The sequence below is a fragment of the Bos grunniens genome, chromosome 5, assembly GCF_055505025.1.
Source record: "Bos grunniens cultivar Pamir isolate PY7600 chromosome 5, Bosgru_T2T1.0, whole genome shotgun sequence".
Taxonomy (NCBI): Eukaryota; Metazoa; Chordata; class Mammalia; order Artiodactyla; family Bovidae; genus Bos; species Bos grunniens.
Genome location: NC_141169.1, coordinates 114,749,018 through 114,776,887, shown reverse-complemented (window position 1 = coordinate 114,776,887; position 27,870 = coordinate 114,749,018). Strand labels below are relative to the sequence as shown.

The 27,870-nt window shown below is 55.5% G+C and overlaps 2 protein-coding genes across 2 annotated transcripts; one reads left to right on the top strand and one right to left on the bottom strand.

The window, feature by feature from the left end:
- The first annotated feature begins 318 nt into the window (after nucleotides 1-318).
- Nucleotides 319-8,340, top strand: RRP7A (ribosomal RNA processing 7 homolog A). Its single transcript, XM_086403132.1, has 7 exons — nucleotides 319-408; nucleotides 2,296-2,438; nucleotides 4,353-4,478; nucleotides 5,170-5,287; nucleotides 5,542-5,639; nucleotides 5,917-6,115; nucleotides 6,800-8,340. Exons 1-7 carry the CDS (start codon nucleotides 336-338, stop codon nucleotides 6,883-6,885), a joined length of 843 nt encoding a protein of 280 aa, XP_086259258.1. The 5' UTR covers nucleotides 319-335; the 3' UTR covers nucleotides 6,886-8,340.
- On the bottom strand, nucleotides 7,266-27,248 carry SERHL2 (serine hydrolase like 2). Its single transcript, XM_086403133.1, is given in 12 exon segments — nucleotides 7,266-7,701; nucleotides 8,537-8,633; nucleotides 10,194-10,276; nucleotides 15,949-15,983; nucleotides 22,596-22,675; nucleotides 23,080-23,189; nucleotides 24,791-24,865; nucleotides 25,287-25,306; nucleotides 25,706-25,747; nucleotides 26,087-26,200; nucleotides 26,317-26,466; nucleotides 27,015-27,248. Coding segments are annotated over 12 exon segments (1,131 nt in total). The 5' UTR covers nucleotides 27,220-27,248; the 3' UTR covers nucleotides 7,266-7,581.
- Nucleotides 27,249-27,870: the final 622 nt, after the last annotated feature.

Genomic DNA, 27,870 nt, shown 5'->3' with positions numbered 1-27,870 from the left:
ATGTTTACATATTCATGTATTGTTTTACATGTACATAATATAATTATTTATTTTAAGGTAATTCCTTATTCCAAGAATTGGCGATGGACAGGGAGGCCTGGCGTGCTGCAGTCCATGGGGTCGCAAACTGTCGGACACGACTGAGCGACTGAACTGGACTGAACTGAAGGTTGGGCCCTGGGAGGACCGAGGGAGGGGGCAGGCGGGGAGTAGGGGTCGCAAGAGGCGGGCCTGGAACCGAGAGGGCGGGGCCCCAGGAGGTGCCGTCATCACGGAAAGGGCCACCAGCGACTAACTACAACTCCCAGCATCCCCCGCAGCTTCCGGTCGGCAAGATGGTGGCGCGCAGAAGGAAGCGTGCGGTGCGGGAATCTGATTCGGGGGTTCCAACCCTGCCCGGCTACTCAGGTGAGGGAATGCGGGGCGCGAGGCCGGGGAGCGGCCATACTTCTCCACGAAGAGCCCGGGGGCTCGGCAGTGGCTCAGGACCCCGAGGAGCCGTCACACGCTTGGACGTGAGCCCCAGAAGGTTCTGAAGCCCCGGGCCCCCTTAGCCCACGCGGCGCCTGTTCTCGTCTGGCTTTACTTGGCTCGGGACGGACCTAGTTTGGCCAACGCTTTCCTTGAGTGAATGCACCTCCGTCTACACTTTTCCAGGGCGAACTTGTGTCTGTCTGCATTCTCTCCCCTGAGATACACGCATCCACTTATCAGCCCCTCTTTGCAATTTCTGGTCCAGCCCGCTCAGCGCTCACCTCGCCTGTTATTATGTGTCCTCCTTCCTGGTTCCCCTGCCTTCTGTTTTTCACTCAGCTGCCAGAATAACTCAGATCTTGCCTCACACGCCCATCCCCGACGAACTCTCTTCAGTGATTAAAGTTAGCACGTAAAACAAAATCCAGACATCACATCACTTCTGTCCTGGCTCTAGCTAACCTATAGCTCTGTCTGTTTCTCCGAGACAACAGGCTCTTTACACCCACAGAGTTTTTGTACTTACTGTGTCTTTTTCCTCTGAGTTCCTCAGACAGCTCTGCTGTGTTACAGGGCTTCGTGTCATTCTGGTCGAAGCTTTAATGTTACTTCCTCAAAGAGGTCGTCCTGATAGATGCCTGTCTGAAGGCCTCTGTCACCCATTACCCTGCACTACTTCACTCTGTGTGTTTCCTTCCTGTTTGGAATTTTATTTATTTTTGGCTGTGCTGGGTCTTGGTTGGTGCTCGGGCTTTTCTCTAGTTGCCAGGAGTGGGGCTGCTCTCTGGTTGCAGTGTGCTTCTCATTGCAATGGTTTCTTTTGTGGAGCACTGGCTCTATCTAGGTAGGCATGCAGGCTTCAGCAGTTGCTGCTCCCGGGCTCTAGAGCACAGACTCAGTAGCTGTGGTTCACAGGCTTAGTTGCTCTGTGGCATGTGGGATCTTCCCGGATCCGGGATCCAACCTGTGTCTCCTGTATTGGCAGGTGTATTCTTTACCACTGAGCCTCCGGGGAAGCCCCTGGTGGAGGCTTTAATGTTAGTTCCTCAAAGAGGTGGTCCCAAAAGGCCTCTGCCACCCATCAGCCTGCTCTGCTTCACTCTGTGTGCTTCCTTCCTATTTGATACCAGCTTGTTACATGCTGACTTGTTCTGTCCTCCCACTTTACCACGTGAGCTTCCTGAGTGCAGGGCTTGCAGCTGGATCCTCTCCGTGCTCTCTGTGCCCGGAGAGGTGGTGTCTGGAAGTTTGCATCTCTTGTGACAGGATTAAAGTTAATGGGAATGCCAGCGATTATCCAAATCATCACACAGCAGGGGGCTTAGAGACCGAGAGAGATGTTAAGGCACAAAGCAGGTAGCTCTAACCTGGCATGCAAGGCTCTCCCGAGGAAGTGAGGACCTGAAGAATGGGTGGAAGGATGAGGGCTGATGTTTCAGAGCAGCATGGGTGAAGCCCTGGCTGATTGGAGGAACAGAGAGGAGGCATGTGGTGTGGAGAGGGGAAGATGGGGTGAAGAGAGGCTACACGGGGAACCGTGGTAAGGATTTGGGGTTTACCCCCAGAGCAGCAGAATTTGAACCTCTCTCCTTTCGCATCTCATTTACATTCTCTCTACTACCGACTGGAGCCCCTCCTGGGCAGATGGTGTTCGTCCAGCCGCGTAGCCTGCCCAAGCATCTTGCACAGGCCTTGCCTAGGAGAAGGGTTCAGTGAAGGATGGATGGGTGGATGGGCGGACTGACAGGCACACAGGACTAAAAAGGGACAGCCTGAACCTGACTCGTGTGTCGTCCCTCCCCGTCCCCATGTTCCTTCCAGCCATTCCGATCAAATTCTCTGAAAAGCAGCAATCCTCTCATTACCTCTATGTGAGAGAGCACAAAGTTCGAGAAGGTACCAAGTCTCCCTGGCCTCCGAAGCGGACCCTTTTTGTCCTCAACGTGCCCCCGTACTGCACAGAGGTAAACGGGTGTCTGGGAGGGAACCTGAGCCTGGGGCAGGGGCTCCTGCGGGCCCCTCACCTCCCCCCAGTCCTCAGTGATGAGAGGGAAGCAGCTAACTGAAGCCCTGGTGTCTGGAAGTCTGCATCTCTTGTGACAGGAAGTTGGCTTTTTAAAGGTGTCCTTTTTTAAATATAGTTCTTTAGGGAGCCCATAACTTTTTATATGTTACCCAGAATTGTTTGAGTTACGTGTTTTTTCCGCCGATTATAAAATTGATATGTGTCCATTGCAGATAGTATTATAGTACAGCCGAAGTGTTCTGTTGCCTAAAGCAGTTGCTGCATAACTATGTCTGCCAAGCATAATTCCACCCGAAGACAGAGACACTTGAGACTGAAAGTGTTAGTCGTTCAGTCGTGTCCTGCTCTTTGCAGCCCCATGGACAGTAGCCTGCCAGGCTCCTCTGTCCATGGAATTCTCCAGGCAAGAACACTGGAGTGGGTTGTCATGCCCTCCTCCAGGACAGACACTTGTTCTCACATTTTTTCTTGAGTATTGTGAAGGTTGTGCTAACTACTTGTGTGAAGTCTGACAACATAAACATTCTTTTTTTTTTTAATTGATACGCATCCATAGTAAAAAAAAATAAGAAAGTAGGAGAAGATAAAATTACCTCTGAGTCTACTATTCAGAGTTTTCCCAGGTGGCGCTAGTGTTTAAAAACCCATCTGCCAATGCAGGAGACAGAGGTTCAGTCCCTCCAGGAAGATCCCCTAGAAGAGGGCATGGCAACCCATTCTAGTATCCTAGCCTGGAGAATTCCATGGACAGAGGAGCCTGGTGGGCAACAGTCCATAGGGTTGCAAAAAGTTGAACATGACTAAAGTGACTTAGCACGCACACACTACTATGCAGATATGTCTGTTATTTTTTTTCTTCATAAAAGTTACTAAATTTAGTATTTCTTTAATTTACAGAAGAGAAACTAAAGGAATGGCTGGATTTTTGATGATTTTTTTTTTTTTAGAAAAGAAATATTAATTTTTAAAAGATTCCTCTGCAGTTAAGGAGAAAAACAGTGAGAGGGGAGGATGTCGTTTTTAATGTGTCCTGAAGACTAGTGTATGAATAGAGAAGCCTAGCACTCACTACACTTCACAGATTGAGCAAATCTGTGTCATCAGTGCCCAGACTGAAAAACAGAGCATCACCCACACCCCAGAAATCCCGCTGCACCCCTTCCCCCTGCCAAGGATAACCACCAACCTGATTCCAATAGGGGAGATTTAATTCTTTCTAAATGGCTGATTCAGGTAGTAAAATTTCCCCACCTATTCTGAGAGACTTGGGTTCAATCCCTCGGTCAGGAAGATCCCCTGGAGGAGGGCATGGCAACCCACTCCAGTATTCTTGCCTGGAGAATCCCATGGACAGAGGAGCCTGGAGGGCTACAGAACATGGGGTCGCAAAGAGTCAGACACAACTGAAGTGACTTAGCACATATGCATTCTTGTAATAGTGGGAAAAAGAAAAGTTGAGAACCCACTTCTCCTTTGGAGATCCTTCAGAGACATTGACAGGGGAAGAGAGATCTTTCAGCCAGATGGCCTTTCAAAGGGAGCAGTCCCTTTCCGGAACAGACAGAGCATACCCTGGGCACATGCTTCCAGCAGGGTCAGGTCATAAAGCCAAAAAATTATACTTGAATTCCGTCTCCCCTCTGTATCCTCCTTCTGGAGTCCCTTTTTACCCACAGCTTTGAACACAAAGTCAAAAAAGGTGGCCCCCTTGGGCCGTGGGGGGCTGGGGTTGTGACCTCGGTGTTGAGGAGCTGGGTGGCGTGCCCAGGCTCTCTGTGCGCGCCCTGCAGGCTGGACTCCGGGCCTCTGGTGTGGCCGGCGGCTCACCCTGCGCTTCTCTCCGCCCTGGCAGGAGTGCCTGTTGCGCCTCCTCTCCCCGTGCGGGCCCGTCCAGTCAGTGGAGTTACAGGAGAAGCCGGAGCTTGCTGAGAGCCCAAAGGAGCCCCCGTCGAAGTTCTTTCACCCCAAACCAGTTCCTGTAAGCCTGCACGACCGGGCCGCGCCAGTGAGGGTGTGGGCGGGGCCGAGCGGTGTCCCCGGTGTGTGAGGGGAACGTGCATCGGGGGTGGCCGCAGCAATTAAGGTGTTCCCTGTGGTCAGGCCCGTCCTGACCTGTGTGGTCTAGGAGTCCTGTCAGCTGAGCGGCCTCCACCCGGATTTGCCACGTCCGAGAGCCTCCCTGTCCGGCTCTTTCCATCATCCTGGGAGTGGGGAAGCTCAGAGACATCTCTGCTCCCCGCCCGAGGGGCCTCCCCGAGCACCCCTGCCGCTGGCTTCCCCCCGCGGAAGTCGATTCTTCCTTAGGCTCGGTGGCCCTGGTCTCCGTTCTCTGCGTCCGGTGCCCACACCTCCTCCTGTTGAGGGGACTTTGCGGGCGCCCCCCCGCCCCATGTGTCCATCCACTCCTGGCCCCGGGAGAGCACGCCCTCCCCTGAGTCCCTCCCACAAGTGAAACAGGGGCCCCCAGGGTCCACTGCTCCCCGGTGAAGACGTGGGATCAGGTCACTCTTAGCAGAAGTTGCGTAGCTAGGAGTGTGGGCACCCCACGCCTGGGTTAGAACAGCCCTTCTCCTCCTGGTTCCGCGACAGTCAGGCTGAGGGCGGGTGGGGGGCCCTGGGGTGAGTCCCCCTGGGGAAGGCTCCGGCTGCTGACCTCTCACCTCCTCCAGGGTTTCCAGGTGGCCTACGTGCTGTTCCAGAAGCCAGGCAGCGTGTCAGCCGCCTTGGCCCTGAAGGGCCCCCTGCTGGTCTCCACTGAGAGTCACCCTGTGAGGAGCGGCGTCCTCAGTCAGTACCGTGGGCCCCGGGCCGGGAGGGCAGCTTTGGGGGCCGCGTCTGCCCGTGTCACCTGGCCCTCAGGGTGGGCAGGGGTGAGGGCCCCCGCTCGCCGCCCCCGGACTCATCCTCAGGCGCGAACCCGGGCCCACGCATCAGCATACCGGCGGCCTGGGCGGGGAGATCCCGGCCCGCTGCCAGGTCCTGGGGGGGCCCTAAGGGGCGGGCCTAGGAATCCCCGTCTCCCTCGCCCCCTTCTCCCTCAGAGTGGATCCGAGATTACACGGACTCGGTGCCGGACCCCGAGGCCCTGAGGGTCGAGGTGGACGCCTTCATGGAGACATACGACCGGAAGATAGCGGAGGTGGGGCTTCTGCACGGGCGGCGGCTGGCTGGGCCTCCCTGCTGGTAACATCCAGCCGGAAACGGTCCTCTCGTGGGAAATGGTCTCTGGCGGGCCGGGCGGTCAGGGCTGGAGGGGAGCAGCGTGAGGGCACGCGGTGCTGGGCGCGGAGGGAGCAGCCGAGGTGGCAGCGTGGTGCCAGGCGTGGGAGGGAGAGCGGAGAGGAGGTGGCGAGGGGCTCCTGGGGCCACAGGGTGGGTCCCAGGCGCCCGCCCGTCACGGGCCCTGTTCCCTGCAGGAGGAGGCCAAGGCCAAGGAGGAGGAAGGCGTCCCCGACGAGGAGGGCTGGGTGAAGGTGACCCGCCGGGGCCGCCGACCGGTGCTCCCGAGGACGGAGGCGGCCAGCCTGCGGGTGCTGGAGCGGGAGAGGCGGAAGCGCGCCCGCAAGGAGCTGCTCAACTTCTACGCCTGGCAGCACCGCGAGACCAAGATGGAGCGTAAGGCGCCCCAGGGCCCTGTCCTTCACCCCACTGCCTGCGTGCCTGGGCTGTGGTCTTGTGGCCGCTCTGCCAGCCCCGGCTGCGCGGAGCTTCCTGGTCTGTTAGGCTGGGAGAGGGGTCCTAGGGGTCTCCCAGCACCCCCAAAGCCTTCTTCCTTCACCTCGGGGTGTGTGTTGGAGGTGGAGGGGATAACAGAGGTTGTGTTTTTTTTTATTTGGTTTTGTTGGGTCTTAAATGTAGTGAGCAGGCTCTTAACCGTGATGGGTGGGTCTCTCTCTAGTTGAGGTGCCTGGGCTCGGGTAGTTGTGGCATGAGGGCTTAGTGGCCCTGCTACGTGTGGGATCTGAGTCCCCAGCATTGCAAGGCAGATTCTTAATCCTTGGGCCACCAGGGAAGCCCCATTGACCTGGTAAAGTTTCTGTCTGAAATCTCAGGCATGCCATCTTCTCCACTTCAGCCTGCATCCTCTGACTGGGTTGCGGCCCAGTTCCATTTCCTGGCAGCATCTGCACCGTTGCCCAGCACAGAGGCAATGGGGGAGGCTGTGCTGAGCGCCCACCAGGGGAGTGGGGGCTGAGGGGAGGAGCTGCTGTCCTCTCCAGTGTGGGCTGCGGGGCATAGCTCCCGCCCAGCCTGCCGTCTCACCCCGGTCCTGTTTCCCTTCCTGACCTCTCGCCCCAGATATTGCGCAGCTGCGCAAGAAGTTCGAGGAGGACAAGCAGAGAATTGAGCTGATGCGGGCCCAGCGCAAGTTCCGACCCTACTGAGCCTCTCCCGTCCCCACGGGCCCCGAGGAGCAGGGTGGTGACCAGGAGGCAGTGTGGCCAGTGAGGACCCGGGGTCCTGGAACACCTGTCTCAACGGCTGTGCCCAGGCCGAGGGGCCGCTGTGTGAAACCCCAGAGACCTGAGCCCACGGGGTGGGTGAAGGACAGAGTCACCCGTCGGTTCCCGTGTGCTTCAGCTGTCCTAGGGCCTGGAGCGAGGACTTGGCCTCTGGAAGCCCCTGGCCCAGAGCTGGCTCCTTCCCTGTCCTGGGTCCTGTCCCTGCCTGGCTCCGGACTCTCCTCTCAGGGCTGACTGTCCCCTGTGTTCGCCCCTTCCTCCTGATGGAGAAGCCCCTGTGGGCAGTGAGACGGCCTCACAAGCAGAATACAAGAACGTTTTATTTTTCATGCAGCTGGGTGGCAAGAAAGCACTACAAAAGCCAGCTGGGCCTATCTCAGGCCTCACACATGCCCTCTGCGCAGTCACAAAACAGACACCATCCCTCCCCCCGGAAGTCACAGATGTTACAGTCAGAATCTTGGACCCCTCCGCGGCCCCACCCCCAGCTCTGCCATAGCACTCGCTTCTGGCCGTGCTGGTCTTCGGGACCAGGGGCCCTGTCCCCAGCACGCTGGCCTGGGCTCGGGAGCTGGGAGCCCGGTGCTGAAGCAGGCGGCTGTAGCTCCAGGCCCAGGGCTACAGGGAGGCTGGGGTCCCCTCCTTGTTCTGTAAAAAGGAGCTGATGACACGAGCCACCTGCTGGGGTTGGTTCATGTGGATGTAGTGATTGCCTGGGACTTCAAAGTACTGGAACCTCTGGGGAGGGAAGGGGACATGGGATGAGGTGACCCAGTGGAAGGCCGCCTCCCAGCAGTACCGTGTGTCCACAGCTCTGCAGGCCCTAGTCAGTCAGGGGAGGGGACAGTCAGGCCTGGCTCAGAGCCAGTGGGAAGTGCCTTCCTGGGAGGGAAGTGCCCAGCCCTTGGGTTCTAGGCCATTCTGAGCTGAGGTTGTAGAGCTCGGCTAGGGAGGGGGCCGCAGTCCAGGGGCTGCTCCTGGGTCTGGTCATCAGATAATATTCACTTGAAGAAGGAACAAGCAGCCTTTCCAACTGGCCCAGAAGAAAGGCCCACAGGGCAGGAAGAAAGACATTGAACATTGCCCGGCTAGCCACACAGGGGCTTCGCCTTTGTGATGACGCCCGGCCATCTGTTCAGGCCCTAGGGTCAGCTGTCTACTGGATGATGCTCCTGAAACGCCAGGTGCTCCCAGGAGCCCAGGCAAACATCAAAGTCATAGCACACGTCCCAGCCCTCCAGCTTGGAGTCTGGCACCCACTGGTGGGACTGGTCATCTGTTCCCATTTGAGACCCTAGGAAATTGTAGAACCACTCAGTTGGGCATGGCCCAGGAATACAGGAGGACAATAAAACCAGGGGATTCTGCCAATGAAAAGCCTGCTTTCTGTGCTGATTTATATGTGATTCCAGGGACCATAGTAGCAACATGAGGCCTGGTTGCTCCTGGGGTTACCTGTTAGACCTGGGGCCAGAGCAGGGGTCCCAGTGCAAGAAAAGAGATGGACAGGTGGAGCCCAGGGCAGCCTGGCAGCCCCTGCCGACCCCAGCTGCCCTGAGCCCTGGGCACCCACCTCTTTCAGGACAGACTTAAGTGAGCTGACCACGAACATTACGGTCTCCTTGTCGGCATCGTCCTCTCTTCTCAAGGCATAATATCCTTCGGTTGCTCTGGAAGATGAGAAGGAAGGTTCACCTGGGACCGCTCCCTGCATGTTCTGTCTCTGCCCTGGGCTCTGAGATTGGCCCAAGCCCGAGCATTCCTCTAACCTTCCCACCGCCGCTGGGCCCTTCGAGCCCAGGTTTAGTTCAGGGCTGAGTCATTTAGTCCCCACTGGCCCTCACAGCTCAGCGAGACCTGCACAAGGTTAATCTCAGGATCTTCCCAGGGTTAGCCACTGAATGGTGGAGCCAGGATCTGAACGGGCTTCTGAGTGCATGCTTTCTCTTTTTTTTAACAGCTTTATTAATTCCACCCATTTAAAATGTACAGTTCCATGGATTTTGGTACATTCAGAGGTGAGCAACCATCCCTACAGTCGATTTTAGATCCTATTTATCACCTCAACTGAGCCACAGGGGGTCCTGCAATGCAGGAGGTCCAGTTCCTGGGTGGGGAAGATCCCCTGGAGGAGGAAATGGCAGCCCACTCCAGTATTCTTGCCTGGGAGATCCCATGGACAGAGGAGCCTGGAGGGCTACAGTCCACGGGGTCACAGAGTTGGACGCGACTGAGCACATGATGGATGTGGACTTGCAAGTGAATGGAATCACACAGTACGGAGGCTCTCCTGACTGGCTTCTTCCAACAAGTCTAATGTTTTCAAGGTTCCTGCCTGTTGTAGTGTCAGTGCGTCATTCCATCTCGTTGCGGCATCAGTCCATCATGTGGTTGGAGCCTATTTGCTTGGCGGTGAGCTGAGGGACATCGGAGTTGCCTCCCATGCTCGGTTCATTCTGTTCTGAAGGACACCGCTGTGAGCCACCAGCACTGGCTGTGGTGTGGGCAGATGCTGGGTCACATGGTGATTTCAAGGCTTGAAAAACTGCCAGACCTTCCCAAAGTGGCTGCACTGTTCTACAGTCGCACAGCAGCCTGGCAGGGTTCTAGTTTCTAGCTCCTCCAGGCCCTCAGCGTAAAGTCTAGATGTCCCAGAGGGTGCGCAGCGTCCCTCCCTGGGGTTGGGATTTGCCCCCCATGAGTCCCTGCCATCTGAACCCCTGTGCTCGGCAGACGAGTCCCCGGAAGTCACAGTTCCTGCCAGGTCCCAGGTCCAGGCTGAATGCAGTGGAGCAGGGGTGGCACCTGAGCCCCCGCAAAGGATGTTCAACGGGCTGTGGGTCCCGAAGGTGGCGGATGGCCTCTGACTGAGGATGGCGGAGAGGGGACAGCAGATGGAGGCACAGGGCCGGCCTGGGGGTGCTCGGGGCCCGGTGTGGCTGGAGGGTTTGGGAGGATGGGGCCAGGCGGTACTGACTGCTGGTCCCTCTGCCACACCTGAATGTGCCCCGCCCCCCAGACACAGATACCTGTGGAAAGGTGTGGTGCTGTCCCTGTCCACCCCCAGTGCCCTCCCCCGTGCCCCTCCCCTCGCCTGCCTTCCACGCACCAGCGACGGGGCGGGGGGGGGGTGGGGCGCTGCCCAGGAAAGATGGCAGAGTGGTCTCATACCAGGAGACCTGGGCATTCCTGAAACTTGGGTCTCTCTGGGGAGCTTGGTTCCAACTTACTTGACGAGCAGGACGCGGGCCTGCAGATTTTTGATGTAGTGCATAAACAGCTCCCTGCTGACGAAATCGAGGCAGTGCTCTGCCTGCAGAGACAAAAAACCCCAGTGAATTCTCGCCACGAGGCCCCAGGCGCTACTGTGAGTGGAAACCCAGCTCTCTTGGGAGCAGTAGACACCCACCTCGGGCACCCAACCAGGACCAAGCCCACTGCCTAGCCACATCACCACCTCAAGAGAGGCTTCGCCTCCCTCAGACTGGAGACTTTAGTCCCCGTAATCGTTCTCCCTCCTCCTGGGCTCATGGCTGCCCAGGCAGACGACATGTCCAGGCCCCCCTCTGCCAAGTGAGGCCATGCAACTACATGCAGAGAAGTGACCCGGGTGCTTCGGGCCAAGGTTTTAGGACGGAGGCGTGACACGGGAACCATACGTGGCTGCTGAGGGCTTGGCATGGGGCTTGTCCAGCCTGAGACATGCTGTCTCACTGGATTTTAAAGACTTAGTGTGAAAAAATAATGTCAAATATCTCGACTATTTTTTTATGTTGATTCCATGATGAAGTGACAACACCTTGGATACACTGAGTTAGAAGGTATTATGAAAGTTGACTTCACCTGTTTCTTTTCACTCTTTTTGTATGGCCACAAGACGGTGAGACTTTAACATGAGCTCACATCATACTTCTATTGGACTGCGCTGCTCTGGGCCGAGAGCCCTCTGAGGGAGGGCACTCAGGATTTCCTGTGTCCACAGCTCTCGGCACACGTGTGACAGGCACGGGGTTCAGTGAGTGTGTGCCAAGTGGGTTAATTCAAGAGCGCCCCCACATGGACTGACTGTTAATGTCCAGTTCCCCTACAGCATCTAGAGGAAGCTGCACGCACACACAGCCAAGAAAACTCATCTTTGTTCTGCTCTGACCCCTCCCAGCTATCTCCTTCTCCTCAGAGAAACAGAGGTCCCCGGCAACCACAAGGCCTGCTGGGTGAAGATTTACTGAGGATCCAGACATGCCACATGTTATCCCCTCCCCAGAGGATCCGAAAGGCAAAGCAACTGTGTCTCAGTCAGCAGCTGACCGGCTTCCCAGGTGGCTCAACGGTGAAGAATCCATCTGCCAAGGCAGGAGAGGTGGGTTCCATCCCTGGGTTGGAAAGATCCCCTGGGGAAGGAAATGGCAACCCACTCCAGTATCCATGCCTGGAAAATCCCATGGACGGAGGAGCCTAGCGGGCTATAGATAATCCATGGGGTCACAAAAGAGTTGGACACGACTTAGCGACTAAACAACAACCGGTGAGACAGGAGATGGCGCCAGACTCAGCTCAGCATGGACTGCCCCCCACCCCTAGTCTCTTATTTCAGTCGGTTCAGTCACTCAGTCATGTCTGACACTTTATGACCCCAGGGACTGCAGCACGCCAGACTTCTCTGTCCATCACCAACTCCCGGAGTTTACTCAAACTCATGTCCATTGAGTCAGTGATGCCATCCAACCATCTCATCCTCTGACATCCCCTTCTCCTCCTGCCTTCAATCTTTTCCAGCATCAGGGTCTTTTCCAGTGAGTCAGTTCTTTGCATCAGGTGGCCAAAATATTGGAGCTTCAGCTTCAGCATCAGTCCTTCCAATGAATATTCAGGACTGATCTCCTTTAGGATGGACTGGTTGGATCTCCTTGCAGTCCAAGGGACTCTCAAGAGTCTTCTCCAACACCACAACTCAAAAGCATCAATTCTTTGGTGCTCAGTCTCTCAGCCTTGCTTTAATTTTGCTTCTCCCACCAGGACTGGGACCCTGTGGCTTGATGGCCCAGGCAGGCCCTCAACAGAATTACAGGCAGGTCTCTGAGGCAGAGGTTGACGGATATCACCTCCATGCACGTCTCCAGATGTGAAAACAGAACACAGATCTGGGTTTGTGGAGCGCTTTCCTCAAAGGCAACCATATGAAGGCTCCAAAAAGCCTTTGAGGACAGCTGCTGGCCGCATCTTATCTCCTCCGTCTTTTTTCCTTTTCCTCTCCATCCCTCTCTGACCGTCTTTTCCCAGTCTGCTTTCATTCCCTGATCTCTACTTTTCTTCTGTAAGTCAAGTGTGGGTTTCCCAGGTGGCTCTGCAGTAAAGAACCCACCTGCCAATGCAGGAGATTCAATGGGTTTGATCCCTGGGATGGGAAGATCACCCGGAGAAAGAAATTGCAGCCCACTCCAGTATTCTTGCCTGAAAAATCCCATGGACAGAGGAGCCTGATGGGCTATAGTCCATGGGGCTGCAAAAGAGTCAGACGACTTAGCATCTCAACAACAACAATAAATTCAAGTATAACTTATAATGAAGTGCACAGATCTGAGTGTTACCTCATCATGGCCTCTGACACACGGATACATGTGTCACGTAAGGATGTAACCATGACCCAGATGGAGGTTGGAACTGCTCAGCAACCAGCTGGCTCCTTCTGGGGGTCTTCTCCAAGGACACCACCTGCTCTGACCTCTAGCTCCCTAGATCAATTTTGCCGCTGTTCGAACTTCATATAGGAGGAGTCATAGTGTTCTTTTTGAGTTCGGGCTTCTTTTGGTCTGTATGTGTGTTTTTCACATTCCTGTATGAATGTGTGGCAGTTTATGCATTCTGTTGTTGATAGACATTTGGGTGATCTCCACTTTGGGGCTATTATGAATCAAGCTGCCATGTCTTCTGGAGCACACACACACAGTGCTGCCGGCTATATATCTAGGATTGAGATTGCTGGGCAGAGAATTTGCATATATTTTCCTTCGGTAGTTACTGCCAGTTTTCCAAAATGGCTGCATCAACTTACACTTCCTCCCGCAGTGTGGGACAGTTCTGGATTCTCCACATCCCCACCGAGACTTGGTATTTACTGTCACGACTTAGGTTTTAGCTGCTCTGGAGCGGGTGTGGAGGTCTCTCGCTGGGGCTTTGATTTGCATTGCCCTAATAACTGATGGCGTCCAGCACCGTTCATGTGCTCACCGGCCATCTGGATGGCCTCTTTCAGAAAGGGCCTGTTCAGATCTTTCGCCAGTTTTTAAAAATGAGGTTGTCAGCCTCTAATCTTATCGATTTGGAGAAGTTCCTTACATATTCCAGACATGAGTCCCTCAGCAAACCTGTGTATTTATTTACTTATTTGGCTCTGTCATGTCTTAATTGTGGCACATGGGCTCTAGTTCCCTGACCAGGGATCGAACCTGGGCCCTCTGCATTGGGGGCGCAGAGTCTTAGCCACTGGACCACAAGGGAAGTCCCCTTTTTCATTAATATTCTGTTTTTTAAAAAAATATTTATTCGTATTTATTTATTTGACTGCACTGGGTCTTAGTTGCAGCATGTGGGATCTGGTTCCCTCACCAGGTATCGAACCCAGGGCCCCTGCATTGAGAGAACAAAGTCTTAGCCACCGGGGAAGTCCCTCTTTTTTTTTTTTTTTACTATTCTATTTTGATGAATAAAAATTCTAAATTTTAATAAAGCTGTATCTATCAACATTTTCATTGATTCATGGTGTGTGTGTGTGTATTAGTCTACTTAAAACATATTTGTCTACCTCAAGGTCATGAAACCATTCCCTAATTTTTCTTCTAGAACATTACTGTTTCACCCTTCATATTTGATCTACGATCCACAATGAATTAATTTTTTGTATATTGTGTGAGGCAGGGACCTGGGGTCATACTTTTCCATCTAGAAAACCCACTGCCCGCCCCCCAGTGAACTGAGGTGGTGCCTTTATTATAAGCTGGGAGAGCCTCATTCATAACTTTCATAATTAAATTCCCAAAGTATTCTACAAATTCATCCCAATATAATTTTTAACAGAAGTCAATGATTCTAAACTTTATTCAAAAGTGAGAATATGCAAGAAAAAGCAAGAACATGTGTGAAAGAACAAGGAGAGTGGACTAGTTCTGGTATCAAAACGTGTTAGAAAGAAACAGGAATCAGAACGTGTGACTTGATGCGGACAAAGAGATTGATGGGACATAAAAAGCAGGGACAGGCCCATCCTAGAATTTGTCTCTTTGGTGATTTAGTTTCTGCCCCAAGGGGAGTCTTCCCATCTGTGGGTGGCCCTCTCCCTTGGGCCCTGTGATGACCACACGGCTCCCCCTGCAGAACAGCTGTGGGCACAGTCCCCGAGGCTGGAAGGGCATTTCCAAACACCCTCAAAAACAAACTGACTTCCCTGTGGTCCAGCGGTTATGAATCCGCCTCGCAATGCGGGTGATGCAGGTTCGACCCTGGGTGGGGGAACTAAGACTCTAAGCAGAGCAACTCAGCCCACGCACCCCAACGGCTGAGCCCACAAGACACAGTGAGGACTCCTTGTGCTGCAACTAAGAACTGACGCAGCCAAATAAATAAACAAGTAAATAAATAGTCTAAAAAATAATAAACTGGCAAGAGTAGTACTACTGCAGAAACTGAAAAAAAAAAACCCAAACTGCTCTGGGAAGCGGACAGCTGGGACAGCAGCCTGACTCAGCCCCAGGGGGGCCAGCCAGGAGACTCCCTGGAGGAAGACTTCTCCATCAGGGCCTCCAGGATCCTTCTGATTAGGATCGAGCCGTGAGCTCCGCCTCCCCCGCCAAGGATGGGCACCCAGAAGACAAGCCACAGAGAGTGAGCCCTGTGGTGGGGACGGCCCTGGATAACTGGCGGTGGACCCACTGGTGTTCCTCTGGGGAAAAAATGAAAATGGATCCCTACCCCTCCACGGGCTTCCCTAGTGTCTCAGCAGTAAAGAACCCACCTGCCAATGCAGGAGACCTGGGTTCGATCCCTGGGTTGGGAAGATCCTCTGGAAGAGGAAAGAGCAACCCACTCCAGTATTCTTGCCTGGGAAATCCCATGGACAGAGGAGCCCGGTGGGCTACAGTCCATGAGATCACGAAGAGTTGGACTCAACTGAGCAACTGAACAAACAAACAACCCCTCTTTGCTTGAGAACAAATTCCAGCTGGATCAAAAACAAAACTCGAACATTCCCATCCCCTTAGCTGATGCCCTGGTTCAGGCCTCGTGTCCACGCCTGGGCCTGGGTGACAGCTCTCAGCAGGCTCCATGGGGCCAGAATGTCCCTCCTCTAATGCTAGCGTCTCACAGTGGAGAGCATTTAACCCTCTTACACGGTCGCAGAAAGAGCCTCATCTGTGAGCGCCGGAAAGCGACTGCACGGTGCCTGGTCACTCAGCACGTGACCTTAGCTAGTCTTCACAGCTACCCCAGGAAGGCATGCACAGGGGCTGGCACCTCCTGGCGGCTCACCAACTGGCTGCATGAATGAATAAATGGACGAATGCATTTTCTTTCTGCACACAAGACAGCTGAGGCTCAGAGAGGGTAAGTGCCTTGCCCAAGGTCACAGAGCCTCTCTGTGGCAGAGACGACTGAGTTTCTAGAGTACTCCTGTCACACACCAGGCTGCCTCCAGGCTGCCTGCCAGTTTCTGAGGTCTTTAGTTGGCTTGTTTTTTGGCCACACCCTGCAGTTTCCAGGGGCTGAAGGAGGAGGACGGGGGAGGTGGTGTTTAGCGGGTACGGAGGTTTCACTGGGGATGATGAACAATTTTGGGGTGGTGACAACTGCACAACATCGTGAATGCATTTAATGCCACAAATGGTTTGAAAATGGTTATTTATCATGCTATACATATATATCTCTTACTACCATAAAAAAGGAAAGAGGTTGACAGGCACTGTGAAAGGTCGAGAAGACAGCAGCACTCACCCAAGTGATCCTCCGATCTCTGTTCAGCCACACACCTGGAAGGAAGCAGAGAGACGTGGACTCAGCACCGCCAGTTGCAAGTGGAGGGGGGTGGAGACACAGCTCAGTTCTCCAGGGACCCTGGGTCCTTGCAGCCAGGGCTCATCGCTTCAGTCTGGGCCTGCAGGGACCACCCTGAGCATCCTCTCGGGCTTCCTCAGAGCAGAGCTTGCCCATAGCTACCCTGCCATGGACTGGAGTGGCCCAGGCAGGTGCCTCCGGGCCATCCTGGAGGGGGCACAGAGTGACGGTGGTGGTGGGAACAACTACCCACCTGGCATCACAATCTCATCTCTGGGAGCCCTGAAATGTTCACTGGGATCTTTATGTTCCAGGAAGTACCAAAAAGCTAAGAAGAACATCATCACTTGTTGGAGAGAAATTGAGCCAAAAAAGAAAGGTTGTGTGTCGGGGGAGGCCTGGGTGGTCCCAGCTCCACCTGGGTTCTCTGCCATGGTCCATACGGGGGCCACCTATCCCGTGCGGCTCAGACAGCAAAGAATCTGTCTGCAGTGCGGAAGGCCCGGGTTCGATCCCTGGGTGGGGAAGAGTCCCCAGAGAAGGAAATGGCAACCCACTCCAGTATTCTTGCCTGGAGAATCCCATGGATGGAGGAGCCTGATGGGCTACAGTCCACAGGGTCGCAGAGTCTGACACGACTGAGCAACTAAGCACAGCACAGCACAGCGACATATGACCCAGCAATTCCCGCCTGGGCAGTGTCCCCTCAAGAAAGGGCTGCAGGAGTTAGGATGGCAGCCGCCATCAGCTCATGTAGCCGAACACTGCCAGCTATTCCGTCACCAGTGCCCATGTCCCCAGGGTGAGTCACAGCCACCTCATGCTGGCCTAGGAGACTCTCCAAGACCAGTAGGAATTAAATCAACAGCTGGAAAGAAAGAAGTGGAAGAACCCGAAAAGAGAAAGACAATTGCTGAAGAAAAGCACGAGGGATGCATTCGGAAAAAGAGCCCATTTCTTACGTGGGGTTCTTATCCAGGACCAGCCTTTTATAACCCAGTTCCATGGAAACCAATTCCTGTGCCTCCTCCTAAAGAAGTGAAGGATCTCTCAGGAAAGAAGGCTAAGAGGCCGTGATGAGCCGGCCACACGGGTCATCCTCTCTGGTAGGGCATAAAGCTAGAAGCAATCTTTGCCTTGGAACTCTGTGCAGAATACAAAGATAATAGATGAGGGAAATGACATGGTTTCACCTGGAACTATTTAATTTTAAAATCAGAATTTTTTTTTTTTTTTACTGCTCAGTTACTAGTAGGGCAACATTTTGATGGATCATTGATAAGTTCAAGTTTTTGCATTTGTATACTGAGTCTTTAGAGTTAATTGAGGACTCTAAAAATGAAAACATTTTCATTTGTATAAATGCTTCAAGGTTCATCTTGGCATGTTGTTCGGCAAGATAAGTGACTGAATATCTAACAAGCTTATATTAAAACTACCCTCTAATACCAATAAAACCAACAGTTTTCCCTGCATTCTTTCATACTTTAAAAAAAAAAAAGAAAGAGCTGCAGGGTGTCAGGGAGGGTACAGAATCTCAGAGCCTGGAGGCAGCCTGATCTGAGTAGTGTAGGGCCTGAGTAGGGGAGAGAATGCGTGACATGGGTCACCCCACAGACGTGCTGCCTGAGAGAAGCAAGGCTGTTCCCTCCTTCGCACGCGCCTTTGCACAAACACCACGCTCCCAGCCAGGCCTCCGGGACCTTCCTCCACACCTGACCTCCCTGCACAGATGACTTCTTTCTCTCCATTCTCCCCAGAAATTTCTAATGCCTTCTGTCATCTACCCTCTGTGCTTCTTTCCTCTACTAGGTCACAGCTTCCACGAGGACATGGAGATTTGGTCTCTTTTTTGTCCACAGCTGATTTTTTAAAAGTCTTTTTGCCTGCGCTGGGTCTTCGTTGCTGCACTTGACTTTCTCTGGTTGCGGGGGCTGCTCCCGCTGTGGTGTGGGCTTCTCACTGCCGTGGCTTCTCTTGATGAGGAGCACGGGCTCACGGGCTCAGCTGCCCCTCGCCAAGTGGAGTCTACCAGGATCAGGGATGGAACCCATGTCTCCTGATGGGCAGGCGGATTCTTAACCACTGGCCCACCAAGGCAGTCCCATAGCTAATTGTTGGTAGGGGTTCTTAGGCATTCGTGACTCAAAATACTTAGAAGGAGCATGTAATTGGAAGACTCTCTGGTCACTGCGCTACTAGATCACTGCTGTCTGATGCAACCACGGCCAAGGCCTCTGGGCCGCCTTCGTCTCTGGCCACGACCTTCCTGCCCAGATGACTGGCTCCGCTGCGTGTGCAGGACTAGAGCTGACCCCTGGGTCTCCTGGCCTCGAGGCTCACTGCTCTCCTCCCTCCTCCAAGCCTGAGCTTCTGCTGCTCAGAGGATGTGAAAAGACTTAAAAGGGGGGGGTTTATCTTGGGGGTGGGGTGACCCCCAAGGTACTGAGGACCCCACAGTGCTGTTTTCTCTGCCCTGAGGCCCTGCCCCGCCCTGAGGCCGTCCTCCGTCTCTTCCAAGCCTCGCCTCCAGCTGACACCCACCCCGCCTGGACACTCCCGCACCTGTCTGCTTTTCTGCTTGCCTCTCCTGTGACAGTGACCTTTGTGAGGGCAGGAACGGTGTTTCTCAGACTGGTGGGCCACAGCAGATGTCACTTAAATAAGAAGTCCAAGCACCAGGTCCAAAAGCAAGTGGCCCTGGTGCTCCTGGTCATGAAAGAGACTGGTGCGTGGTGTTTTCTCAGTTAGATTCCAATCCCACAGTCACCACGTGCCAGCAGCCATGAGCAGGGCTTTGGGCCAATTCACCTCATTTAATTCCCTCAACAACCACACAAAGGCAGACGCCAGCATCTGTTTTACTGGGAAGGAACCAGGGAGGGTTGAGGTTGAGGTCGGCCTGGCGGCTGGGACCCCTCAGGCTGGCCCAGCCCCTGACTTGTGAGGGACGCCTCCTCCAAGGGTTTAGAAATCCCCGGAAAGTTGCATGAAATGTACATTTTATAAGAAAATAGTTTTGAAGGCAGGGGATGTTATGAGAACCCTAGACTCCCCTCTTTCTTGCAACAGCCGATAGTTCGAGACTGTGCCATGGTGATATAATACAACATATTTTTGAGTCCTGCTCTTTGGCTCCTGGCCAGAGCTCCTAAAAACTGTCCCTTCCTAAAGCGGTGGAAATGCTAGGGGCATCTTTTGTCCTAACAGTTGGTCTCTGACACAGAACTCCTAAATTCCTTGGGATTTCCTGGGCAGTAGGAATGTCTTTTGTTCAAATGGGGTGATCCTGGGTGGTTCTTGGATGGCTTTAGGATGGGGGCTGGTCACCAGGAAGATCGAGCCATGATTAGGAGCTTGGAACTTTCAGCTCCACCCTGGTCCTTTGGGGAAAAGAGAGGGACTAGAGGCTGAATTGGGAGAAGGAAACGGCAACCTACTCCAGTATTCTTGTCTAGAGAATTCCACGGACAGAAGAGCCTGGTGGGCTGCTGTCCCTGGGGTCACACAGAGTTGGACACGACTGAAGCGACTTAGCATGCCTGCATGCACTGGAGAAGGAAATGGCAACCTACTCCAGTGTTCTTGCTGGGAGAATCCCAGGGACAGGGGAGCCTGGTGGGCTGCCATCTATGGGGTCGCACAGAGTCGGACACGACTGAAGCAACTTAGCAGCAGCAGCAGCATGCCTATGGGGTAAAGCCCATAGAAATCTCTGCATTTGGAGAGCTTGCGGGAGGTGTTGGGAAGGTGGCACACCACTCCCTTTCTCTGCTGGGACCTGCCAAGCTCATGGACTCAAACACCCACAGGAGCTGGGCAGAGCGGGCGCTGCACCCACCGGCACATGGAGGGGTCTCCGTCCACCTGCTGTTGTCTATGGGGAAGGTGTTGCCAGCTCTTTGCGTTTTTCAAAAGAAAACCTCCCTGATGGTCCAGCGGCTAACACTCTGTGCTTCCAACCCCGGGGGGCCCAGGTTTGATCCTCGGTTGGGAAACTACATCCCACACTCCACAGCTAAGAGTTCACAGGCCACAACCGAGACCTGGCACAGCCAAACAAACGAACAAAAAGAAAGTGGAACTCTCCATTTTCACACAGTCTTTCTATTCTAAATACAAGCCATCTATTCAAAATTCCCCTCGGGTCAAATTTTTGTGTTTCAAGTGCACAAGTCAAAACAAATCAGGCTTGCAGCCCCAGGGCAGCCCAGCTCGTGACCGAGTCAGAGCTGCAGCGGCCGGGTGCTGACATGGGACTGTCCGTGGTCACGAAAACCACCCGGATCAGGACTCTCCCCACCTCACGCCAACAACTGAGCTTGTTTCTAGACAGCCTGGGCCAGGGCTGTGACAGGAACACGGATAAGAGGCAGATAAAATCGGAGCTGACCTCCCTCCTCGCCCTGCTTGCTGCCTCCTGCTTTTCCCAGAAGCCCAATCAAGCTCCTGCCTCAAGCCTTTCCTGGAGGTTTCCCTGCATCCCTGAAGGGTTCAGAGGTCACCTTCTCCATGAGGTAAACCCAGGCCCTTCTATTGAAGAGAGCAAAGGACAAGCTCGGCCCCAACTCTGGCCTCCCTTACTCGAGGTTTTTTAATTTTTTTCTAGAGCGCTCTCATCTCAGACTCTGGGAAGACTTGGGGAGAAAGACGGCGCCACACATGGGCCAAGGAACGCCTGAGGCCACCAGAAGCCAGAAGAGAGGCTCGGACGGCCTGTCACAGCCCTGCCAACACTCTGATCTTGACTTCTGGCCTCACACTGTGAGAATAAATGTCTGCTGTGTAGGCTGCCCCGTGTGTGCGGCTTTGTATTGGCAGCCCTAGGAAAGAAACACACATCCTGGGGGGTTGGGTTGGATGATGGGGGTGTGGCCTGCTCCAGAATGCAGTGGGGGGCTGTCAGGGGGTCGGGACTCAGGAGGAGCCTGGAACATCAGTTCCCCGGGGTCACCCTGTCTGATTGGGTCTGGGAGGCTGCTTGGTCTGCTTTGGGGTTAACCCCGGGCCTCAAAGGGCCCCAGTAGCACAGAGGGGCTTGTCCCGACACAGCCATCCAGCCGCCTGCCCACTGCCCAGGACGCCTCTCTCCTCTGCTCTCCCCCCGTGACACCTGGCTCAGCGTCCGCTCACCGTCTCACATGACCCCGGGCTGCCCTAATCGGCTTCCCCAGCCTCTGTCAGGCACCCGCCAGGCACCCTGTCTTATTCCAGATTAGCCCACTTCTGCCTCGGGGCCCCTCCAGTCTGCCATTAGGGGAGCCGGAGCCCATAGGCCTCTGCACTCCACCTCCCTTCTCCATTATGGATTTGCAGGGAGGGGCAGATATGGCGACTAAGACAAGAACAGGTTGCCAAACCACTCAGGGATATTCCCCTTGACCTAATGGTGGGTTGGCAACTTCTGAGAAAAACTACAGCACAGCAGGCACTTCCCTGGTGGTCTGGTGGTTAAGGCACCGCACTTCCACTGCAGGGGGCCCAGGTTCTATTCCTGGTTGGCGAGCTAAGACCCCACATACCTCACCAAGCGGCCAAAAAGAAAAAAAAAATTACAGCGCAGCAGACCTTTGGCTTCTCTTGAGCAGCTAGAAATTCTGGCCACCCAAGTCCCCACATGATGACCACTGGGGGCTGCCCTGCTGTCTCCATTCAAGGTCCCTATCACTTCCCAAGGCCCCACCTCCAGCAGCTGGGGTAATTCCACAACTCCTTGAGCCCCCCCCCCCAACCCCGGCCCCGCCCCACCCGAGGACACTTGGACTTTGGACTCTAGCCTCATTTAGTTCTTCATAAACTGAAGTCACCTGGGAAGGTCTAGGAGTCTGACAGCAGGAAGAGCTTGCCCACGCTCTCTGAGCTCCTCAGGGAGTCATTGCCAGCGAGGGCACTTGTGGATGGGGCCCCCTGGGGTTGTGCCAGCCAGGTGTCGTCTCTGGCTCACCACCCTCGGGGCTGGGCACAGAGCAGACTCTGGGTGAAGGTTTCCTGATTGAATATATTGGGAAATAATACGCAGAAAACACAGGCCTGATGCTGCCCTGAAACCAAGGTGCCACCAACTCAACTTCTCCATTCTGAAAAACATCTTCAAAGTCCCCTGCCCCGTGGGGGTCCTCTAAGCCTTGCCTCGGACACTGGGCGCCCAGCACACAGGGTTGGCAGACCAGGGCAGCGTTGTGCCTCGACAATGAGCCCCCAAACCCCTGACCAAGTTTCCCACAGGATGTGACTTTCTGGAATGTGCAGCAGCCGTCTGACCTAGCATAAGCTGCTTGGCCCATCTGAGCCTCCATTTCTCCTGCTTTAAATGGGACGAGCATAGGGCAGTGGGCATGGCAACCCACTCCAATATTCTTGCCTGGAGACAGAGGAGCCTGGTGGGCTACAGTCCACGGGGTCACAGAGTCAGACACGACTGAAGCAACTTAGCACGCATAAGTCAGTAGGAGCATTAAAGGAGGTACTTTTGCAAAGTGCTTAGGATCACGCCTGGTCCAGAGCAAGCAGCAGTAAAGCTTAGCCACTGCCATTCCTCAGAAAGGACAGTGCCCATAAGCAAAGGCCTTGGACAGCGAGCCCCTTACCCGTGGCCACCTGTGTGGTTCCTCTCTGCAGGAGATGCTTCCCGCACTCCTCACCTGCGTGGCTGTTCTTTTTCAGTAACCTGGGGAAGAGGGGACACTGGGTGCCTGGGGCGGGGGCGGGGGCCCAGGTGAAAGGAGAGGAAGGTGCGGGAAGGCCACCCGCCAAGGACACGCGCCTGCACCAGTGGGGATGTTTGCCTCAGTGCTGTGAGTGTGCGTGTGTCTGTGTGTGGGGGGTACTGGGCGTGGCAGAGAGCTTGTGGAGGGGTGGGGCAAAGGGCACAGCTACAGGGTGGGGTGAATGAGGGCAGACAAAGTCCCAGCCGGGGTGGCTAAGGAGCACCAGTGAGCACACAGAGAAACAGGCGTGCTGCAGATTTGGGACTAGGAGATGGAGCTTCCTCCAGGCCCCAGAGACTTCCCCCCTCGGTGGTCCATAACTTCCCCAGATCTCTGACTCCCACCGGTCCCACCTGCCACTCACCTCTGCAGCATCTCTTCCGGGCTGACCACCTGCTCGGGCTTCCTGGAGGCCTCCACCTGCAGCACGTGCTCTATAGCCCTCCGCTTGTAGGTCAGCAAGTTGTCCATCTCCTAAAGGCCCATGGGTTCTGCTGGGCGGGCGGGGACCCAGTTCCTCGCCCAGCCGCACCCTCCACTCAGCGGCACACCCTCTTAGCCCGAGAATACTCTGAACCCGAGAGAGGCAGGGCGCAGGATCAGCCCCTGCCAGTTAGCCCTGTGACCTGAAGCAAGTTGTCCACCTCGGTCACAGCCACCCAGCCCAGCCTGCAGACCGGGAAAGCTGGAGGGGTCAGGCTGAAGACGGAGGGGAAGGGAGAGCTCTGTTAACTGCCAAGTGCTTTGCAAAGGTGCACTATTAGGGTCCAACTGAACGGCAAGTTCATCTGTTCTAATTGACACTCTCACACTACATGGTGGAGAGGAACTTGCGGAGGGGGTACAACCTAACTCCAGTGCACCCATTTCCAGCCCAGCTCACTCTCAGCACAGCCTGGCCTCGTCCAAGGCCTACTGCCTGGAGCAGCAATGGGAAGTGACACCTCCATCCACCCCGGCAGGAGCAGAGTCACCAGAAACTCCCAAGGAAGCCCCCTGGGGCACGGTGTTTGTCAGCTCAGTGGGTGAAACCAACAAGGACTCCAGAGTGGTGGTTACCACAATCTCGGAGATCCTACTGTAACCCACGAGCTCTCCACTCACGCAATGCACTTATTGAGTGCTTACTGTGTGCCAGTACTGGGTGTGTGGTGGTAAAGAGACAGCTGTGGTTCCTGCCCTTACAGAATCTGTGGACATCTTATGGACAAGAAAACTGAAACTGATAAAGGAGCTGTGTGAGGCTAAGCCCTCGGGAACAGGAAGACTCCCGTCAGAGCTGGAGGGTGCCTCCACATCATCTAGTCCAGGGGACCCCAATATTCCTGGTACCAGGGACCAGTTTCGTGGAAGACAATTTTTCCTTGGACCAGGGTGGGGGAGGGAGATGGTGTCAGAATGAGTCAAACGCTTTACACTTACTGTGTACTTTATGTCTATTATTATTACAGCAGCTCCGCCTCAGATCATCTGGCATTAGGTCCCAGAGGCTTCAGACCCCTGCCCTAGTCCAACCTCCTCATTGTACAGGTGAGGAAACTGAGGCCCAGAGAGGCAAACTGACCTGCCCGGAGTCACACAGCAGGGAAAATGGCAGAGCCAGGACTCAGATATAGAGACAGCCCTGGTGGTCGTCACTGGTGGTGCTGGTGAGAGGGGTCAACACTTTGCCCACCAGTCCCTACTCAGGCCTCCTGTGTGCAGTTGTGTGGTGCGTGTACACTGTGAGGGCACTTGAGTGCAGGTGGGCCTGCCCAACTGTGCACCCCTAGGGCCTCCTCAGCCCACTGCTCCTCCCCTCTCCCATCCCTGCCTGGCCTTCTGCAGACTCCAGGCCACAAGCAGGGCCTCCAAGGATGACACAGGCCCTTGACCCTGTTCACTGCCCAGTCCGAGGGAATATGTAGCACAATCCTGCCCTCAGGGGCGGCGGGGGTGGGGAACCCTGAGCCCTCTTGTCCAGCGTCTGCCACCTCCTCCTGCTTCCCTGGTATCTGCCAAGGCGGGCAGGGCTGAGGACACTATCTGGGACCCGGGTACCCCAGTGACACCATGTGCACAAGCCCCGTCCTTACGTTTGTGTCCAGGACAAATGGTAAGGACTCCAGCAAGATGAGTTTATCCACCATCTCGGGGAAGATACAGGAAAACTATGATGCGACACCGAAGAAAGGAAGCATGAAGAGGAGAGGAAGGAGAAGGACTCAGACTGTCCCCTGGGGACACTGGCGTTCGGGTGGGGACAGGGTACTGACCACTAGGCCACCAGGAATCTCTTATCCTTTCAGGGCACCTTTCTCTCCCCTCCTCCCCACAGTCCACACCCAGCATTGACCCCGGTGATGGCTGGATTCTCCAGGGTTCTCTGTGACAGAGGGGATGGGCAGTGGAAACACTTAACTCCATCAGGAATGTCCTCACAATAGTGATCATCATGGGTCCTTCCAAAGGAAGCTGGCACAAGCCACTAATGCACTGCCTGCTCCTACTCTTTACCCCTTCCTGCTCCTACTCTCCCCATCCCACCGGGAGGAGGGGCCAGAGGTGGTCACTGCAAAGCCATCTACTCACCATTCCACCCACAGCACCACCTGGGGGGACAAAAGAGTATTTGGCGGATATTCCCCAGCTCTCCAAGTCCTACCAAGACTCCTTCCCAGAGGTGGACCTACCACCAGCCAGGCCCCCCAGCTCCTGTCTCCCACCAGCAGGCGGGGCTCTGCATTCACCATCAAACTTGAGGCTCCCTCTCTGGGGCCACGCGGCCCCTACATCGGACCTGACTCTGTTTCCCTTCTCAAATCAGGAGACAACGGCCATCCATGGGGCCACCTGTCCCTTAGGGGGTTGCCTGAGGCCACTGGGCATGGTGCCCACGGGTCAGTGTCTAACGAACTCCTTTATATCTCCTTGCAGTTCCCAGGGGTGCAGGGAACCTGTGTACTAGTCCTCTCCCTCTCAGCCCCACAGCTTGAGACCAGCGCACTCACCAAAACTGTGGCCCAGGAGGGAAAACCGGTTCCATTTCAGGGCTGAAAAGACATGGAGCCAGGTCGGGGTGGGCCCAGTCTCCCCCACCTGCCCTCGGCCCCGCAGTCCCTGTGCCCTGGGATGCTCCACTCAGGAAACACCCTGAAAGGGCCCCCAGGGGCACTGAGGGGTTGGAACTCATGGGAAGAAGCGAGCTTTCTCCAGCTTGCACAAAGTCACCCATGAGTTGCTGGCAGAATTAGGGCCAGACCCCAAGGCACTCTCAGGCCAGCGTTGCTTCCTGGCCATCACACCCCATTCACAGAGCACCGCCCCAATTCCCTACACCACCCCACCCCCGACCCCCACAGACAAACACACAGGCTGTGTCTCTTGCTCACCTGCCGCGACTCTCCGGACCTCACTCACAAAGTTTTGATAGTGATACGGGAAACCTGGGCTGTAGTGGGATGAGAGTCCATGACCCCCAAAGTCCATGGCAACATAATTAAAGTCTGAGACAGAGGGAGAGGGTGGGAGGGGGCATCCAGGTCAGCCATCTCCCCCACTCCTGATTCTCCTACAGACCCGCTGCCTTACCCCATGGCTTCCCTTCAGCCCCCAGGCCCACCTTTTGGGAGAAGAGGGATGAGTCTGTCAAAGGAGTTGGCATTGTCCAGCCACCCGTGAAGGCAGAGAACAGGGGCGGCTTGATGGGAGCCCCAGGCTTTGGCTGCAATGTGGCCCTAGGGAACAGCGAGCTTCAGCTCTGAGATGAGACCTGAAATAAAGAGCCTGATGTGAGTGTGTGGCTACCTGGAGGACGGAGAGGTAAGCTGGGTCCACTGGGTGAGGAAAAACCTTGGGAGGGCTTCACAGTAGAATTTTGTAGAATAAGTTGGGGGTGGGGGTTAGCTAGGCCTGGGCTCTGTAACTTACGGCTGTGCGACCTGGAGTAAGTTACTAAAACCTCTTGACCCAGTTTTCTTTACTGTAAAACTGGAGTAAACAGAGTAATAAGCAATGGCCAAGGTTTTCTAAGCCTTCGCGGAGGGCGCGATGGGGTGGCCCATCTCCCCACATCTTCACAGTAAGTTGGAACACTCTCGCCCTCCCTTCCCAAACCCAGAAGCTGAGGCACAGGAAGTGCAGTCCATGCCCTAGGTCACACAGGGGCAATCAGGTGGAGCTTGGATTCAGCGCGGGCGGCGCGACCCCAGGCCCCTTGCCCTGACCCCCGGGGCACCGGCCCGCTCAGGTCCGGCTGCCTCCTATAGGGCTGACCTTTGCACCCGCAGGCGCTCCTGGCCAGGCCTGAGACACGCGTGCCCCTAGAGCCCCCGCGAATTTGCTTCTCTAACTTGGGGCTCCCGGAATCCTGAGAGACCACGTGCGACCCATTCTCGGGGCCCCACCCTCGCGCCGGTGGGACGGGGCCTGCTCTGCAGGCTGCAGACAAGGACGTGCTACCGCCGGGAGGGCGGCATGCCCACCCCGCTTCCGCGGTCCCAAGCAGGTGGGTGGCCTCGCCCATCCCACTCCGGTCTAGGGAGCCCGGGACTGCGGAGCCTCACCCATCGTTCGCGTCCCTAGGTCGCACGGAGGCCGTCACTCCAGCTAAGTCTCCCCGCGTGCGACAGACACCTGCGTTCTGGCTCCGGCCCCTAGGGAGCCGGCCCCGCCCCGCCCCGCCCCGCCCCGCCCACCAATGGTCGTGGCCCGCCCCGCCCACCAGCTGTCGTCCCCGCCCCAAACCCGCCTCGGCCCCGCCCATAAACGGCCTGTCCGCTCTGCCCCGCCCCCGCCCACCAGGTCCATTCTCCCGCCCCGCCTTCGTCCCCGCCCACCAAAGGCCGGCCCCACCCCGCCCTCGGCCCCGCCCACCAAAGGACAGTCCCGGCCCGGCCCGGCCCCGCCCACCAGCGGCCGTTTCCCTCCGCCCTCGGCCACGCCTACCAATGGTCGGCCCCGCCCCCGCTCCCACGTGCAGAACTTCCGGCGGGCTGGCTGGATTCCTGCCGAGACCTGATCCCCGATCGTGCTTGCAATGGGAAGCCCCCACGTGCCCACAGTGGGGCTGAGCGCTCAGCTGTGAGCAGAGCGGCTGGGGAGCCCGCGGGCTCTGGCCAAACGACCTCCAAAATCTTGGGCTGCACCCGGGGCCGTGTCGCAGGTAACAGATCTG

Bases quoted from the DNA above. Each gene is read 5' to 3' on its own strand.
- RRP7A (XM_086403132.1), top strand. From the start codon at position 336: ATGGTGGCGCGCAGAAGGAAGCGTGCGGTGCGGGAATCTGATTCGGGG. The intron at 409-2,295 runs GTGAGGGAATGC...TGTTCCTTCCAG, and splicing joins AACCCTGCCCGGCTACTCAG to CCATTCCGATCAAATTCTCT. The intron at 6,116-6,799 runs GTAAGGCGCCCC...CTCTCGCCCCAG, and splicing joins CCGCGAGACCAAGATGGAGC to ATATTGCGCAGCTGCGCAAG.